Source organism: Pipistrellus hanaki (genome assembly GCF_964339955.1).
Source record: "Pipistrellus hanaki genome assembly, chromosome: 4".
Classification (NCBI taxonomy): domain Eukaryota; kingdom Metazoa; phylum Chordata; class Mammalia; order Chiroptera; family Vespertilionidae; genus Pipistrellus; species Pipistrellus hanaki.
In genome coordinates, this window is record NC_140506.1 from 38,259,057 (window position 1) to 38,272,972 (window position 13,916).

General features: G+C 37.7%; 2 protein-coding genes across 2 annotated transcripts in view; one reads left to right on the forward strand and one right to left on the reverse strand.

The window, feature by feature from the left end:
• Positions 1–13,916, reverse strand: part of HOMER1 (homer scaffold protein 1) — a gene marked incomplete at its 5' end in the record, with an annotated part of 446,553 nt that overhangs the window by 233,424 nt on the left and 199,213 nt on the right. The window lies entirely within an intron of this gene.
• The window catches only part of CMYA5 (cardiomyopathy associated 5), an 84,682-nt gene that overhangs the window by 46,699 nt on the left and 24,067 nt on the right, over positions 1–13,916 (forward strand). The window contains exons 6-9 of the mRNA XM_084881298.1: positions 781–899; positions 5,405–5,554; positions 9,506–9,652; positions 10,699–10,846. Of these exons, the coding sequence (XP_084737424.1) occupies positions 781–899; positions 5,405–5,554; positions 9,506–9,652; positions 10,699–10,846 (564 nt within the window). The remainder of the gene's footprint in view (positions 1–780; positions 900–5,404; positions 5,555–9,505; positions 9,653–10,698; positions 10,847–13,916) is intronic.

A 13,916-nucleotide genomic window follows, 5' to 3' on the forward strand; every position in this document is an offset into this window, starting at 1 on the left:
CCACGATGCAGAAGCCAGTGGAATTCCTCAAAGCTGCTCCATTGCTGGAAGATAATCCTAGTCCTCTCAGGGGGGTGCCCAGAGGAGAGCTTCTAACCAAAGTTGAGGCTCCTCAAGCTAAAGATAAATGTTTGCAACCTCTTTTCCCCTCTGCAGAATCAAAAAAAATTTTTTAAAGCCCGGATTTCACCTAGATACAAATGCTAAAAGTTATTTGTTGGCATCTCTCCTTACAGGTCTTGAACTTATAAAAGCTATTCATTTATATACTGTGCTATGTTCAGCCTTTTAAGAATGAATAGACTTTATCCTCCTTCAGTGCTGAATCCCTACTACCCAGGACATTGCCAGGCACATAGTGGGTGAACATATTTTTTGAAAGACTAAATGATAATGATGGTTGAGAACAGTAAAGACATCATATACAGTGTGTGAATTTCCAAATGGGCTCTGAATCTTTATATTATTAGGAAATAAATAAAAGTGACTATTAAAATATAGTGATTTTTAGAAGTTAGATGCAAAGTAAAAAAAAAAAAAAGTATAATTTAATGGAATCTATTTAGATTTGAGGATATAGGAATGGAATGTCTAATAGTAGCAGTTACACCAAAGATCTTAAGAATAAATGTATTTCTAGAGTTTGAAACAGTTTAAATCCTCTTTGGATACAGTGCCTCACAAAAACTACCACTACCACCACCCAAGTTCACTCTGAACCATTGCTTTACTTTCGTTCTGTATGCTAATAATTTTTGGACTTCTATTTCCCCCAAATAGGCTGCTTTCTGCCATGGAGAGTACTGCTTTGTTAGAGAAAATGCCTGCTGCGTTTTCACTTTTTGAGCATTATGATGACAGCTCGGCGAAAAGTGACCAGATGTTAAAACAAGTGGCTGGTAGGCATTTTAATATCTTAAAGAGCTTGATGAGATTTGGTGGTTTTCCCTTGTTTGTTTTTTTGAATGTAAGGATATATAACTGGAAACAGGACAATCTTCTTTGTAGACATTTAAAGCCAGATTCCGAAATAAAGCAGGGGACCAGCACACCATTCCCGTGATAAACTGTATTTCCATTTGAAGCCTCATGACTGCGCTGGGATATTGAGGAGGAGGGAGGAGGTAGCAATGAAACCAAAGGTCTCCTTGTTATTTTCCTTTGTCCAGTAGGATTTCTCTCCCTCTCTTCCAGAGATTATTTGCTTCACACCAGCAGCCAGCTAGAGAAGGAAAAGTAAATCAAATAATTTCATGTGTATTGAACAGATTTTTCCTTATGAGTGGTTTTCCCCTCTTCAATTGAGTTCTTTTTTCCTTTTTTAAAACTAAACAGATTATCTTAGAAGAACTAACAGCTCAGCATCATGCTCTGTAGCCAGGAGCCTCCCACTCAGCTGTCAGAGGCATCTTGCCGGCTCTTCAAAATATTGTTTAATGTGCTATTTTAACAAACAAGACAATTTAAATTTCTCAAAGCTGCCGGTTTCAGCCAAGTTACCAAGTTTCACTTACTGTACAATGTACTCAGATGTCCTCCTTAAGAGATGCGTTACTCTTTCAAAACCACCTTAAAGACAGCTGCTGTTTTTCAATTAACAAGTAACTTTCATTTCTGTAGGAAGAGGGTTTGTTTATTAACTGGGGAAAGGCTACGGTGTCTTTAAGAAGACCAAAAATCCTACCCATCCTATGTAAAATGAAAAATGCAGGCATTTATGGATTTTCTGCAGAAATGTCTCAAAACAAAACGATGTTTCCTTAGAATGTCTTTAAGAGGCATTTAAACAAATCAGTGATTGCCAACTAAGAAATTCTGATTTACAGAGTAGATCTTTTGCTTTTAAGGGATTCTTTTTTTGAATACCCAGTAGGGAATGAGAGGACATTCTATATATTTTAGAAGCCACAGGGTTAGATTATCATTCTGAAATAGTGCCTGTGGCAGTTCCAGTAATTCCAAGCAGTTTTGGGGAAATTGATCTCTGAGAAATAAAAGCTGTGGGTTGTACTTCACAGAATCGGAGCCCAAGGTGTCGTCTTGTCGCTAAATAGTTTTTGTTCATATTGTGACCAATGACACCCCTCGGATCTAGAGTCCTCACCTGGTACCCGCAAAGTTAATCAGATCACTCCCTAAACAGATTTAATGAGGAAAGGATATGAATTTCTCACTAATGTTTATTCCACGCTTACACGATGCCTGGCGCTGTGGAGGCTGTTAAGCATAGTGATCATCTAAGCTCACAACCCCAGGAGGTGGGCTTTATCGTTATTCCCATCTGACAGGTGGGGACATAAAAGGAGCAGAAAAGTGTCTCCTATTGCTCTAGATTAGGGGTGTCGAACTCAATCAGAGAAGGGGCCAAAATCTAAAATCCAGCCTAAATCGCGGGCCGAATGGTTTACTGAACAGTCATAAACTGGCAATGTCATAAACTGACAGCGGAGTGCAGTGATGACAGCGCGGTGCGGGCCACATTGCAAGGCCTGGCCGGCCGGATTTGGCCCGCGGGCCTTGTGTTTGACACATGTGCTCTAGATACACAGCTACTTGGGGGCTTGTAGTGGAGGAGTTCAGTTCAGAGCTTGCTCCTGAACCACTGCTCTACACCGAAGAGGCAGAGAGCATTGCTCTGAAAGGAGCGGTCACCATAGGTTAGTGACAAGGCTTCCTTGACTCTGGCTCCTGGGGCCTTTTTTTTCCCCCTTAATTGTGGTAAAATGCGCATGATGTAAAACTTAGCGAAGTATATAGTTCAGTGGTATCAAGAGCACTCACATTGTTGTACAACCATCACCACCTTCCATCTCCAGAATTCTTTCATCTTACAGAACTGACATTCTCTACCTGTTAAATAAGCCCCCACCTCCACCCCAGCAACCACCATTCTACTTCCTGTTTTTGTGAATTTAATTACTCGTATAAGTAGAATCATACACTACTTGTTTTTGTGTGACTAGCTTATCTCACTTAGCATACCGTCAAGGTTTATCCACATTGTAGCGTGTGTCAAAATTTCCTTCCCTTTTAAGGGCTGAAGAATATTCCATTGTAGGTTTATACTACATTTTGATTATCCATTCACTCATGGATGTACACTTTTTGGCTACTGTGAATAATACTGCTCTCCTGGCTTGAGTGGGAATCTGGATCTGGGCACAGATCCTGAAGTCCCAAGTTGATCTACTGCTCAGCTCCCTTAGTGTGACAGATCTCTACAGGACACTGTAAATCCTATTCAAGTTAGTTGCTATGGAAGTGTAAACAGAGTAGCTGACATATAAAAATCCAGGTCTCTGATGCTTGTCTATCACGGGAATTTTAAATCCAATAATTATTATTCAATTATATCTATGAAATATTCCTATTTCCTTTTTAATTTTAGAGTATTTTGAAAAGTAAGAGTATTTCCTATTTTTGAAAAAAAAATGTTCTAACTTTAATGATTTTGGGAGAAGGAACACATTAAGTACTAAATTATTTCTAATCTACATGTTTTGCTTAATTCCCTACAACTGCTTCTTCCTTAAAATTTGGTGATGGTGTGTGTGTTACCATTTTAAAAAAGCAGATATTGCTCAATGTATAATTTATTTAAAAAAAAAAAAACAACAATAAAAACACAGGAGCATTTTCATTGTTCATGCCTCAAGGAGTTCAACACTGTTTCAGAGACGACTGATAATAGTTGAAGCATTCTGCTTGGCTCTTCAGTAAACCTGGTAACATGAAAATTTACTGCACTGCATTTGTCCAGATGGACTCCTTTAGAATGTGACACTGGTTTCCTGCTGGGAAGACAAACAGTGAAGTCAAAGGGAGCATAAGGCTCTCAGTCCTTGGGGAGGTGCCATGACAGGCAAGCTTCCTGTCATGAAGCCTGCTCAGCATGCCTGACCTCTGAGTCCCTCTTGGTTCACAGGTGGTGGATGGAGTCCTACTTCACCCTCATCATAAGAGGCTTCTTGCCTTCTCCCCTCCATTTTCTGTGCTCCTGCCAAAGCCATTTACCTCCTGAATGCTAGCACTGTTTATGTGTCAGGCACTTTGCTTAAGCACTTACTATATACTATGTTGCTTCTTACAACAACCCTGAGACTAAATGGTATTATTATTGTTGTTGTTGTTTCCCAACTTAAATATGGGGAGAGGGAGGCTAAAATAACTCAGCTAATAAGATGGAGATCTGTCATTTTACCTTAGGTAAGATTCTCTCCTCCAAAGCCCATGAACTGACCATTCCCTTATCCAGCTTCTTATTTTTCATACCTGTGTATTTCTTCGGCAGTTTATCTCTTTCTTGAATCTTTTCAATCTGTCTCTTTTTGTTCCATCCTGTAGACCCATTTGTTTTTCCTCATTTTTAACTCCTTGTTGAACTAATCTTGTTTTCTTTTCATTTCATTACTCTTAAAGAAGTAACCTCATAAAATTTGACTCATATTGTTTTAGTAAGATTATCTCTTAAGAAATTGTTGCCTGGAAAAAAATAACCACAAAAATAAATTTAAAAGCATGACATCTTCTCAATTGATAAGAATAACCTTTTCTTTTAATTTGTAAAATATGTTCAGTGCTTTTGTCTCTCAAAAATGTTGGAGGAGAATTGCATAGGAGCTTGATTTATGGTGCTGTATATACTGTTGATGTTCAATATGCAAAATTATAAACTTTCAAATCTCTAGTAAAACACTTGAGAATATTGTTGTCCTTAAAATTCAAAACAATAGAGTAATAATAGATAGTTAAACCTTATACTTTAATCAGTTAATAGGGTACTTTCCCCCCTATGTGATTTTAACATTTTATTTAAATTTCTTTTTAATTTGTAGCTATGGTCATGCTGGAAAGAGAAAATAGGATAGTAATTTCAGAAAGTGTATTTTGCTTTTTTTTTAATCATGGAAGTCTTTTTCAGCTTTTACAGCACCTATAGTTAAAAGTGGTTTCATTTGTCTATTGAGAATATAGACTCTATATTGATGTAGAAGGTTATCTAGCAACGCATATTCAAGTTTTTGCTTCAAAGAAAAAAAACAAGTCATTTGCTATAACCTTGAGTCTAACTTATATAAGTTAATTTCTCTAAATATAGAACTATAGAAGAATATTCTCAAGGGTTTCATTTGGGGATCCATTTTTATTTATTTCTATGTGTCTTACATATACACATATACAAATTCAAAGAAAACCTTTTGGAGGTATACACACTGAACCGCAGCAGTGGAATGTTAGGGTTTGGGATTAGGGGTGTGCTGGAAAAAAAGGAAAAATTCCCAGTGTTACTTCATATATTTCTGTATTGTTAGAATTTTTTGTAAGTGACATTTGAAAAAAGAAAGAAAAATCAATCAACGAAATCAGCATTGGTTACAATAAATGTTGCTTATATTCTATCCAGTTCCACAGCCTCCTAGGCTAGAACCTCAGGAACCAAATTCTGCCACGAGCACAACAATTGCGGTTTATTGGAGCATAAACAAGGAAGATGTCATCGACTCATTCCAGGTTTACTGTATGGAGGAGCCACAAAATGACCAAGAACTAAATGGTAGGGTTGCTAATACAAATACAGGTGCATGTGTGTATTTCTGCATCTTAATGTAAAGTATTTTTAAAAATATATATATTTATTGATTTTTACAGAGAGGAAGGAGAGGGATAGAGTTAGAAATATAAATCAGCTGCCTCCTGCACACCCTCTACTGGGGATGTGCCCACAACCAAGATACATACCCTTGATCGGAATCAAATCTGGGACCCTTCATCCACAGGTCGATGCTCTATCCACTGAGCCAAACTGGTTAGGCATGAAGTATTTAAACATATACATATTACGGCTCTTTCCATAAAGCATTCATAGCTACTTATAAAAATAACAACAAACCAACAGTGGTATAATGAAATGAAATATAAGCAAAGTTGGAAATCAGGGTAAGGGAAAACAAAAATGCATTAATATCCTCATGGTCAACATGAATATTGTCATTGAGATTCATATTTGACTTTTTAAAAATATTTTTAAAAAATATATTTTATTGATTTTGTACAGAGAGGAAGGGAGAGATAGCAAGTTAGAAACATCGACGAGAGAGAGTCATTGATCAGCTGCCTCTTGCACATCCCCTACTGGAGATGTGCCTGCAACCAAGGTACATGCCCTTGACCGGAATCGAACCCGGGACCCTTCAGTCCCCAAGCCGACGCTCTATCCATTGAGCCAAACCGGTTTCGGCTTTTTAAATATTTTTTTTATTAAATTATTATCTGTGTGCATATTTTAACATGAGATTCTTATTTGACTTTGAGCTCTCAGGATAGCAGGAGCAATTAAGTCATCCTCATTTTCAGAAAGTATGTGTAACATGAAAGAGTTTCAGGGAGAACAATGTTTCATTTAGTCTTTTGAGGTCAAAAGACAAGTGTAATGTATGCCACTTTGTGGAGGAGAAAGGAGCTGTATAGGACAGTGACTTCCACCATAATTTTAATGCAAATGCACCATTAGATGTCATGATGCTCAGATCTTCCTTGGATAAAATCTATAAACACACTACAAAGGTAATTCAGAGTTCACACTTATGAAGGCATGGGCCTAGATGTGGTATAATCCAGTGTCCCAAATTAATGAGCAAATAGAGGTGAAAGAGCTTAGCAGGGTGAGTGGATGGCATGGCTTACTAGTATAGTTGAACCTCTGTAAATATCTCTGTTTAGTAGGATTTGTAACAAGACCTAGAAGCCAAGCAGTTTGAGGCTGTACTTAGTGATGAATCAGAACTGGGAGTGCTGGCAGACTGTGTTACTTGTTGAAGACAGACCTATATACAGGATGGTGCAAGAGTAGGTTTACAGTTGTGAGTACGTGAGTTTATTCTTGTATTATTATTTATTAATTGCTCTATTATTTTCCATACAAACAACTGTAAACCTACTTTTGCCCCACCCTGTATCTTAGAAACCAGGGAATCATGTGGCAGGATTGATGTGCCATATATGATAAGGAATTGATTATAATAGATTTCACTGATGCCAATATTTAAGTCTTTTGAGATGTCATGTGGTTCTTATTTAAAGTAAGAAAAGAAATCCCTGACATAGTGTAAGAATTTCTATTTTAGCCAGGCTGGTGTGGTTCAGTAGTTGAGGGTAGACCCATGAGGCAAGAAGTCACCAGTTTGATTCCCAGTCTGTGCGGATGCCCAGGTTGCTGGTTTGATCCCTGGTAGGAGGTGTGCAGGAGGCAGCGATCCATGTTTCTCGTTCATTGATGTTTCTATCTCTCTACCCTTCCCCCTTCCTCTCTCTAAGATCAATAAAGACATATCAAAAATTTTTTAAAAAGAATTTATATTTTATTGGGAACCTATTACAATATATATAACTGTGACAAAACAGCAAGGTAAGTGCTGTTATCCCATTTGCAAATGAGAAAAACGATATGAGGTTAAATAATTCACCCACGGCCACACAACTTGTACATGACAGCAGCAGGATTCAAACACAGATCTTTTAGACTGCGAAGCTTATGTTTTTGTTTGCTTGAATCTGTGTTTGTTTTGCTATACAGTAGTCCCCGCTTATCTGAGGTTTCACTCTCCATCCGAGGTTTTAGTTACCTCAAGACAACCTCAGTCTAAAAATATTAAATGGGAAATTCCAGAAATAAACAGTTCATACATTTTAAATTGCATGCATTTCTGAGTAGTGTGATGGAATCCTGAATGTTTTGCTCTATCCGGCCTGGGACATGAATCATCTATGCTGTGTGGGCTGCCTCAGTCATGTAGTAGCCACCATCTTGGTTATCAGATTAACTACCCTAGTATTGAAGTACCTGTGTCCAAGTAACTATTATTTTACTGAATAAAAGAACAAATGTAATGATGCAGGCAATTCAGACATGCCAAAGAGAAGCTGTATAGTGATCCCTTTAGGTGAAAAGGTGAGTATAGTGCAATAAGTTATTTTGACAGAAAGAGACTACATTTACATAACTTTTATTATAGTGTATAGTTATAATTGTTATATTTTATTAGTTATTATTAATGCCTTACTGTGCCCAATTTATAAATTAAACTTTATTATAGGCATGTATGCAAAGGACAAAACAGTGTATTAGGGTTTCTATCTCTCTACCTGTGTGGCATCCCTTGAGGGTTTGGGGCATATTTCCCTTGGATAAGTGGTGGATACTGTACTTCAGCTCCCTTACATTATCTAGTTATGCTATGGAATCTGGCTCTCCAGATTCTCTTAGAACTATTTGTTGCCTAGAGTACTTTTTTTAATGTGCTTCACCTGCCCCCACCATTCCCAAACACTTACTTAGTCTGTGTCTCATTCATTCAATGCCTTGAATTCTGCTAATGCCAGTTAATTAATCTGATGGTCCACACCATGGTACCATGCTGTGTGAAATAGGGGTCCAGTAACATGTTATGTACGTTGTTAAAAGTACCAGGGTAACACTACATAGACTGAAAGGATGATTCCGTTGAAGATTACAGTCATACGTTGTTGGCTCTTGTGGAAATGCTTTTTCAGTGTATAAGTCCTCATAACATTATTTAAATGAAATATTCTGTCCAGAAAGTATTACTCATTGGGAAATAGAGATGCAGTTAAAGAAACCTGCTGAGTTTAAAAGCTCCTAAATTTCCTTTAAAAAGAAACAACCTGGGTTTCTTAACTGAGGTTTTGAAGATGTGACATTCAAGAATAATAAGGAAGGATAACTGAAATTACCTTAGACTATTTTTTTTAAATTGTTCTTTTGAAGGAGAGAAAATTTCAGTAAAAATAATCAGATTGGGTTTTATTATAACACCCAGAGAGACCAGTGTGAAGAATAGTATTGAATAACGTTTACTACTAAAATAACAAAATAGCATAAATTTTAGGAAATGATTGAATAAAGTTACTTCTTAGAATAGTTTATCGCCTAGCAAAGTTATTTAACTATTTCTATATATTATGGAAATCCCTAGTGGAAAGAATTTTGAAATTCATGAGAAGGGACCAGGATTTGAAACTATGAAAATCATACTGAACACTGAAATGGTTTACTAATCTGTAAAGATGCTTTGTACCATGTATGCAGTTGTCCTATTTTATTACATATGCTCCTAAAATATTGGCATTGCTTCTCAGGGATTATCTTGAGAATGTATTGTTGAAATTTAAGCTAACATAAACTCTGCAATTTTAGTATTTGCTATTGAAATGTTACTTTAATTGTAGAAGGTGAAGCTCAGAATCTTACTAACATGCTATTATTTTTTATAAGTGTTCATAAATAATACTATGTCATTCTAACTATCTCTTTTCAGAATGCTATTGTTTTCTTATGTATTCTAAAGTGATCTACCACATAATGATATCTCTAAGCTCGTCAATTTGGGGTTTCCACTGAAAAAAGTCTTAGACCAATTTTTCCAATAACTGTAATTTTCAATTAACTTTGGAAGACGCTAGAATTTATGATTGTGTTTTATGCTAGAATTGGTAGAAGAATACAGAGTTACAGTGAAAGAAAGCTACTGCATTTTTGAAGATTTGGAACCTGACCGATACTATCAAGTGTGGGTAATGGCTGTGAACTTCACCGGATGTAGCCTGCCCAGCGAAAGGGCAATTTTTAGAACAGGTAAGGAGATGTTAAGAGGGTGTTAGGAGGCAGTACTCAATCCTTCACAGACTATTAAGATTAACCAATAAGCATTTATTAAGCCTATTGCACGCTGGGTGTTGTGTAATGCGGCATATACAACTTCGGACAAATTTTGGTGGGACAAATTTTGGTGGTAGGGCCCTGATCCAGTTTATAAACAGGTTATTATAAGAACACTCCAGATGGGTACCAGAGTCCACCTTGAGTGGGGGCAGAATCAGAAATACCTTTCTAGAACTGATACCTGAGTGAGCTCCTGTAAAGGATCGTAGGAAGTAAAGTGTTAAAAGGATGAATTCATTTGAAGAAATCCTTTGAGCAGAGACATCAAGGTAGTGCGGAGTGTGCAGGACACAAAAATAAGTTTGGAGTTATTCATTTGACTTCAAAACAAATGGGGGAAAGCCTTTAAGTGAGATAGCTTAGTTAGTATGTTCAGAGTTAATATTTGCTAAGCTAAGACGCTTAGGCTTTATCATATGGGTGCTACGAGCCCCCAAAAGGTGTTGCTATGATGGTTTAGCTGACAATGCATTCCCATGATGCAGTCTTTTCACAAGGGGCGAAGCAGGTATAGCATAAACCAAGTTTGAATTGCTTTTAAGACAATTTTAACTAATCAGGGGAATTAATGGGTTATTCCTACTGTTTTATCTTTTCCTCTTGCCTTTTAAAGCAAATATTTATTGAGCACTTACTGAAGGCAAGATTATGGCTAAATTTGTATACAGAGAAGAAGACAAGAATCTTTATTTTTTATAATAAATAAACTTGGATAAGATTTACAAGAAGCTAATATCGGAAGCTGGTTGGGAATGAGTTGAAAACTGGGCAAGTTTTGGAAGGCAGGGGTGGGAGGGAGAGTTTTCACTATATAACATTTTATACCTTTGGAGTTTTCAACCCAGAATGTATTTTTAATAAAAAATTAAAATAAAATCATACCCAAGCATTCTTCCCAGGCTCCAGAGAAGCAGAACTGGCATTCATTGCCCACAATTGACTTGGTTCTCTCTCTACAGCACCCTCCACCCCTGTGATCCGTGCAGAGGACTGTACCGTGTGTTGGAACACGGCTACCATCCGATGGCAGCCTGCTAATCCAGAGGCCACTGAGACCTATACTCTGGAGTATTGCAGACAGAACTCTCTGGAGGGTGAGGGCCTCAGGTAAGAATCCTTCTCCACAGGGAGACCCCACCGCTCCACAGAGAGAACCTGGGCTACCAGGATCCCAGCTCAGGGCCTAAAGTTAACCTCTGTGCGTATGCTCATCGGGGGAAAACTTCTGAAATCCTGCCGAGCTAATTAAATTGACTTGATTTGCAGCTCCATCACTATTCACCAATGAACTCTAAGTTTGTAATTAAACATATGCTACAATGCAGATAAGTTTGTAATAAAACATATGCTACAATAATAACTCCCTTGTAAGAAAAATGTAAGTGAACATTTTTTTAGGTATATTTAATCTGAATCATTAGACAGGATTTATACATATTTTATGCTCATTTTCGTTATATTAGAATAGGTACCACCTAGTTCAGAAAACAAATGATGAGTTTGTCTAAATGTAAATATGTATTTGTAATGTATAAATGTAAAATGTAAATTTGAATATCTCCATAATATATTGCTAGTATTAAGGGAGCTAATTAAATATATAATCACAGAGACATACCTGCCTCTCTAAGAGCATGAAGAATGTAGAGATTTTGCAGGAAAAAAAAGAAATGTAAAGTTTTCTCACTAAAATTACGAAGCTAAAATTTATCAATAAACGCCTGTGCATCCAATGGGCATATGGTAAATGTTAATTCATTTACTAAGGCTGTGTTGTCTTAACTTCTGCTTCATGGTAATAGGACAACTTCATGTTCCATTATGAATATTAAGTCCACTATTATTAATATTTATATTTTGATAGAGACATTTTTAGTTAAAAAAAACAAATTTATTGAGATAAACTACTGTGGTAGGTTATGGGACTTAGAAATAATGGTGTGAAATTAGACAGCTTTTCAATAAACTGTATTATTAAGCTCTTATTTTCATGATCAATCAACAACTGTTTATTTAGTTCTGATGTGAAGTTTCATACAACTGAACAATAATTATAGTTTCTTTCAAGTGTGTGAAAACAAGGTTCACAAAATAATGATCAAAAGATGAATTAATGTTGAAAGGGGTATGGACGGATAGGATGTAGGCATTTCAGCAGAAATGAGATCAGAATAAATGTGCATCTCTGCTAACATGCCAGTTGCTGCAAGGCAGGCTTCAAAGCTCAGCAAATAGCTGGGAGGGGAAAGCAGACCAGGCCAGAGGAGTGGAGGAGGGTGGAGAGAAGGGGCAAAAGAAAAAGAAGAGGCAGAGCAGGGGAGACAGGGACAGAGTCACTCAGAGGGAGAGTATAACTGACTTTTATTGAGCATTTACCACGTGCCACGTCGATATCCTGGATGCTTTATATGCGTTGCCTTATTTAACCTTCAGAAGGACTCTGACAGAAAGCAGATACTTTGAGAGGCTATTCAGCTAGTGAGTGGCAATTGGGATTCAAGCCCTGCTTTGTTAGATTTCCAAGCCCACGCTGCTAACCTCTATTCAATGTGGCCACGAGGAGCCCTGTACCTTTTCTACAAAAACTTCTGATGCTATGAGAACATTATGTCAAGAGTGCTGAGTCCCTGGGTAGTCTCTCCCACTCTTCTCCTACCTCAGGGAGGAAAATCCAGTTCTCTCTGAGGAGTGTTCTGGAATGACTCATCCTTGCTATGGCACCAGTTCCCCAGCTGGCATTTGCATAAATAACATCAGCACAGTTGGATTCTTAATCAGCAGAAACCTGGAAACTCTGAGACCTAGGAGCCATGCCACTGAGGGAACTGTGATGTCATCTAATAAATGTGGCTACAGGGAGAAGAGGAGGGAAAGCAGGAAGGGAGGTGGCATTCACTAAGGGCCTTCAACATGCCAAGAACTATGCTAAGTCTCATTTAGCCCTCTCAACCATCCTAGGAGGAAGGAAGTGATCTCCATTAAATGAGGCTCAGGATGGTTAAATAATTCGGCCAAGGTAGTAATGGTGGAGTCCGTATGCAGACTAAGTTAGTATACCTCAACAACCTGACCACTGGGAGCTATTATGTATCTTTAGATTCCTTTGTCGCATGAAAAAACATGGTTGTAAAGAGAGAACGCAGTACCATTCACAACCCCTTTGACTAATGTTTTTCCTTTCTCTGATCATACTGGGGCACTTAAAGCAAAAACAACTGTTTATTTGATATCAACAGTGAAGAATGCATTCCAAACAAACCCTTCTATCAAAGCCAAAGAAACAAATGACAGTTCCACTTGTAGGGGAACAATGGCCATCCACCAATTTCATAAATTCAAAAGTTGAACTTATTAAAACATAAGGCTTGTCATTAGTTTATCCTAGTTGAGACTTTGCCAGTGGGTTCATTTTTATTTTTCTCATTAAAGGAGAGCATCTGAGAGGCTGGATAAGCAGAAGTTTATAGTTGTTATGAAACAATACAAGTATCCTTCATTATTGAATGGATATAGTCCAGCAAGTTTAGAAATGAAGGGAAATTCCACACGGCAGAGCCTTGTTGATGGGTTGGAGCTGTGTTGGAGCGGGAGCTGTTTTCCAGTTAGGTGCTAAAAGACTGGCCAGTGCCAGGAGGTGGAATGGTATGTCCAATCCACAGCCCATGGATGACTCTCCAGTCTCTGAATCACTGCTGGTCTGACAACAGATAATTCTTTGAAGCAAGTAAAATTTTGTTGGCCACAAACCACTACCCTGTTCATTTGCTAAGTCGACTGCGGATGCACCATATCAAAGTCACCCCTCAATGACTTATACCCTAGGTGGGCATCAACACAAAGTTAAATAATTCATCCTTAAGCTCGGAGGCCCAGGGCTGCAAAACTTTTTTGTATTTCTTTTGGTTTTCCAATTTAAGAATTCGGGAGGGAAAGGAAAGTCTGCTCTTTCGGAGCGGCCATGTGTCTTAGGTCTCTTGACCATCTGGTTCTTGCAACCACTTTAAAACATTCTTTAAATGTCTGATGTCAAAACATAAAACATTAACTATGATCTATATTGCTCAATCTCTAAGATTTCCACTATAGACAGCTAGTCAGAAATGGAATTGATAAACAAAGAACCTCAAAACTTGATCAGCACAGTCCACAAAAGCAAATCATTCCTATCTCCCCCTCT